Source organism: Propithecus coquereli, unplaced genomic scaffold (genome assembly GCF_000956105.1).
Source record: "Propithecus coquereli isolate 6110/MARCELLA unplaced genomic scaffold, Pcoq_1.0 Scaffold4, whole genome shotgun sequence".
In the NCBI taxonomy this organism is placed as follows: Eukaryota; Metazoa; Chordata; class Mammalia; order Primates; family Indriidae; genus Propithecus; species Propithecus coquereli.
Window position 1 is genome coordinate 13664084 of NW_012149729.1, and position 4057 is coordinate 13668140.

At 37.4% G+C, this 4057-nt stretch overlaps 1 protein-coding gene across 1 annotated transcript in view; it reads left to right on the forward strand.

Annotated features, from left to right (window-relative positions):
* The window catches only part of IMMP2L (IMP2 inner mitochondrial membrane peptidase-like (S. cerevisiae)), a 1121063-nt gene that overhangs the window by 120083 nt on the left and 996923 nt on the right, over nt 1-4057 (forward strand). Inside the window, exon 4 of the mRNA XM_012652788.1 lies at nt 3832-3935. Coding sequence (XP_012508242.1) covers nt 3832-3935 — 104 coding nt within the window. The remainder of the gene's footprint in view (nt 1-3831; nt 3936-4057) is intronic.

The following is a 4057-nucleotide window of genomic DNA, read 5'->3' on the forward strand; positions in this document are numbered from 1 at the left end:
ACTTGTTGAGTTTAACTAGCAGAACTATATAAGTGGGTATTGAGAGGGTCCTGAAGATCATGTGTTTTTATTTTTATCTTAAGGACAGTCTTTAGAGTAAAGGTGGTAGGAAGCTAATAAGGATTTTAAACAAGGGAATGACCCGATCAGATGTGGTGCTCAGTAACTGGTTGGAAATATGTGCTTGAAGCTCACAAAAGCAGTTGGTTTTGGAGTATGAATTTAATGAGGGTATTAACAATAATGGATAAAAAGTCCTTCCTGCTTAGTTGCAAATATAGACATGTAAACAAAAATCACATTGCAGTATGTTAAGTGTTGTCATATGAAGTGCTGTGAATTGCGTATAGAGAAGGAGGAGATGATTTGGGCCTGTGTATGTAGGAGTCATGGGTATATGGATGGCATTTGAAACTGAGAATATGGATGAGATTGTCTAGAGAAGGAATTTAAAGACAGATGAAAGACCTGCAAGTAGAATTCTGGGAAAAAACAACTTTTTATAGGATAGTGGTTGAAGAAAAATCATGTTAAAGCCATGATTTTAACACCATAGATTGCAACCCATTAGTAGGTTGCAAAATCAATATAGTGGATATGAAATCAATATGGTTGGTTATAGGCAGAATTTTAAAAACATAGATTAGGAGTGAATAGAAAATATTACAGTGTATGTAGTAAAGTTAATTATTATAAAATTTTATTCAGATTTTTTTGTGCGTATGTGTACTGGGTATGGTGTAAAATGCATTTCTTTTTATGGGTTGTAGTTACAAACTTCTGGAAAACACCAGTAAAAGAGGCCAAGAAAGAGCAGTCAGGAATAATTTTTTTTTTTTTTTTTTTTTTTAGACAGAGTCTTGCTCTGTTGCCCGGGCTATGGAGTCAGCCTAGCTCACAGCAACCTCAAACTCTTGTGCTCAAGCAATCCTCTTGCCTTGGCCTCCCAGAGTGCTAGAATTACAGGCATGAGCCACCACGCCCCTGCCTCAGTCAGGAATAATTAAATCACCTTTGTTCCTCATTATTCTGATGGCAAGGAAAACAATGATCACAGTGAAAGTGCAATGGGAAGGAGATTTTCTCTTTATGGTTTAGAACCCTGATGGTTTCCCCTTAAGCCACCTTTACTGCATCAGTAACACAGGAGGAAGAATACAAAGACATAAAGAAGAGTACCTGCAGATACTGAACTCAAAGACAGAGAAGAAGAGGGAGTTAGAGAATGTGATTAAAAATGTGAATGAAAGAGAATGAACCCTTGTGGAAGCTCAACTTTCAATCTAACTCTACTGTTGTGATGACAAGAGCTCCATTTCCTAGCACCATGACCCGGTAAAGCCCTGGACTTATCCTACTGTGTCAACTCTGTTCCTCATTAGCTGTAGAGCCTGAGGAGGAACCTGGGAAAGTATACAAAACTGCCCATAAATAAAATTGTGGTGTAGTCATATCAATAATAGAAGTTATTGAGAGGTTAACTGTGGACTAAGAACTAATGTAAGCACTTTAAATGAATGATCTCACCAAGTAAGTTAGTACAGTTAACTCTTGAACAATGAGAGGGTTGGGGTACCGACACTCCCTACCCCCAGTTGAAAATCTACTTTACTCATAACATAAACAGTTGAACACACATTTCATATGTTTTATGTACTGTATTCTTACAACGAAGTAACCTAGAGAAGAGAAAATGTTATTATATAGTGGCACCTCTGATTAAAAAAACAAGAGAAAATGTCATTTAGAAAATCATAAGGAAAAGAAAATATATACACTATTCATTAAGTGGGAGTAGATCATTATAAAGGTCAAGGTCTTCATCCTCATCATCTTCACATTGAGTAAGTGGAGGAGGAGGAGAAAAAGGAGGGGTTGATCTTGCTGTCTCGGGCTAGCAGAGGCAGAAGAGGTGGAGGAGGTGGAAGGAGAGGCAGGCACAGTAGTGTAACGTTTATTGAAATAAATCTGTGTATAAATGGTCCTGTGTAGTTCAAACCTGTGTCAACTGTATTTGTAAAACCCTTAAACAGTGTCTTGCACATGGTAAGCACTTAGTACGTCTGGACATTATTATCGGAACAGTGCACATGGTAAGCACTCAGTTGATATTGGCTATTATTAATATTTAATTAGTAGGTAATAGTTACTAATTGTCATCATTTTACTAGTAAAGAAGGGCATAATAAAGTTAAGTAACTTGCTCAAGATCATATAGCTGGGAAGAAATGGAATTGTTTCTTTCTGAGTTGGAGGCGAGAGACTGATTCATGTGGATATGTCGTGAATTATGTGATGATTGGTGCTCGAGATATGATGACGGTAGAGAGGAGAGAAAAGATGTGCCATAGGTGAAAGACATTACGATTTTAAAAAATCCCTTCAGCTTGTGACTGGTTGATACGAAGTGAAAAGATAACTACCATTTTAAGCTGGTTGACTAGGAAAAGGGTAAATAGGACATAAGAAAATAAGGAAGAAGACTTTTTATTTGGAAGGAAATGACATTCCATTGTAATCATGTTGAATTTTGTGTCAAGTGACTATAGTCAGGTGAAATCACTAGGAGGGAATTCAAAACTAAGAGATTTAGGCATTATCACATACAGAAGTTGGTAGAAGTTCTGGGAATGTTTGACATGTCCAAGAATAATCAATATTTTTTTTTGGCCACAAAACCTGAGGAGTCAAAAATAAGTATGTATTTAGTATGTCTGGCCATCATTAGCCTCCATGCAGAATTTTGACATTTTTACCCATGCTTGCTTTGTAGAAAATCTACAGATAATTCCAAGAATCTTCACAAAAGGGTACGTCTCTACTGCTCCAGGGAATGGCTGTTGCCTGATGTTCACTGTGTTCCTCACTTCTGCCCAACTTGCCGTGGTCATGTCTCCACTTGCTGCTGTCATCAGCACCTCAGTGAAGGCAGAGAGCCTCAGTTTAGCACCTGTCCCCTCACCACAGAAATGACTGCTTCCCATGGGGGCATTTTCAGAGAGTCAATAGTGAGAAAATTCTCTTAGTTTTTCTTATTTTTTTGTCTCACCATTCTCACCTCAGGTGTCAGATTTGTTTTCCATTAGCTTTGTCTATGCCCCTGTCCGAATGACAGATATGTTGGCTTCATGGTTTCCCAATCAAATTTTTGTGCCGATAAGGTTCCTGACCTTCAGATAAATTCTTGTTTAAATGTTTCTCAGTTCTTGCTCCATTAATCCTCAGGCACAGCTAGCTAGAGTTGTCTGAATCCTAGGATGGAGGCCAAGTATTAGGCTCAAACTGGGACCAGGATCCTCGGTACATACTTTCTCAAGAAAAGGGAGGTCAAGGTGGGAAATCCCTACATTTTTTATGATTGTCCCACCACCGGTTGTTTTTGCTCCCTTCAGTTCTTCATATGGGTGTTTTTCTGGTTCATTTGAGATTATGTCCTCATTTGCCCACTTGGAACAATGATGTGTACCGCTGTGGAATTAGATCCTATCTCAATATTGTGTTGGAAGCTTTGACTCACTTCTTCCTCATATTTTTAAATCCTTCTTAAAGCTTTCCATACCTCTTTATTGGAGTTTAGTAAAGATTTGAATATCTAGCACATTTTCCTTTCAAATAAGTATTGGTAATTTATTTTTTTCTGGCTCATATGTGAAGAATCCCGATGAGCCTTTTTGAAAACTCATCGTTTGCAGTTACTTTAGAACGGCAATTTATTGAAAGGTACTGTATTAGAAGTGTTTTATTGCACTCCACTCAAGCTATGAAGTGCAAGGAACCATGAAGATTGAAAAATACAAATGATAGATGTGTCTCTTTCTCCTTATTTTCTAGCCTTCTTTGAATCCTGGGGGGAGTCAGTCATCTGACGTGGTACTCTTGAATCACTGGAAAGTAAGGAATTTTGAAGTACAACGTGGTGACATTGTATCATTGGTGTAAGTAATTCAGAAGCATACTCTGTATACAAAATTATTTGTACTTATGCTGATTTAACTGGTAATCCATTGTTAATACTATATTGCCAATTATTAAATTAATGAAATTATTTTTAAATGTA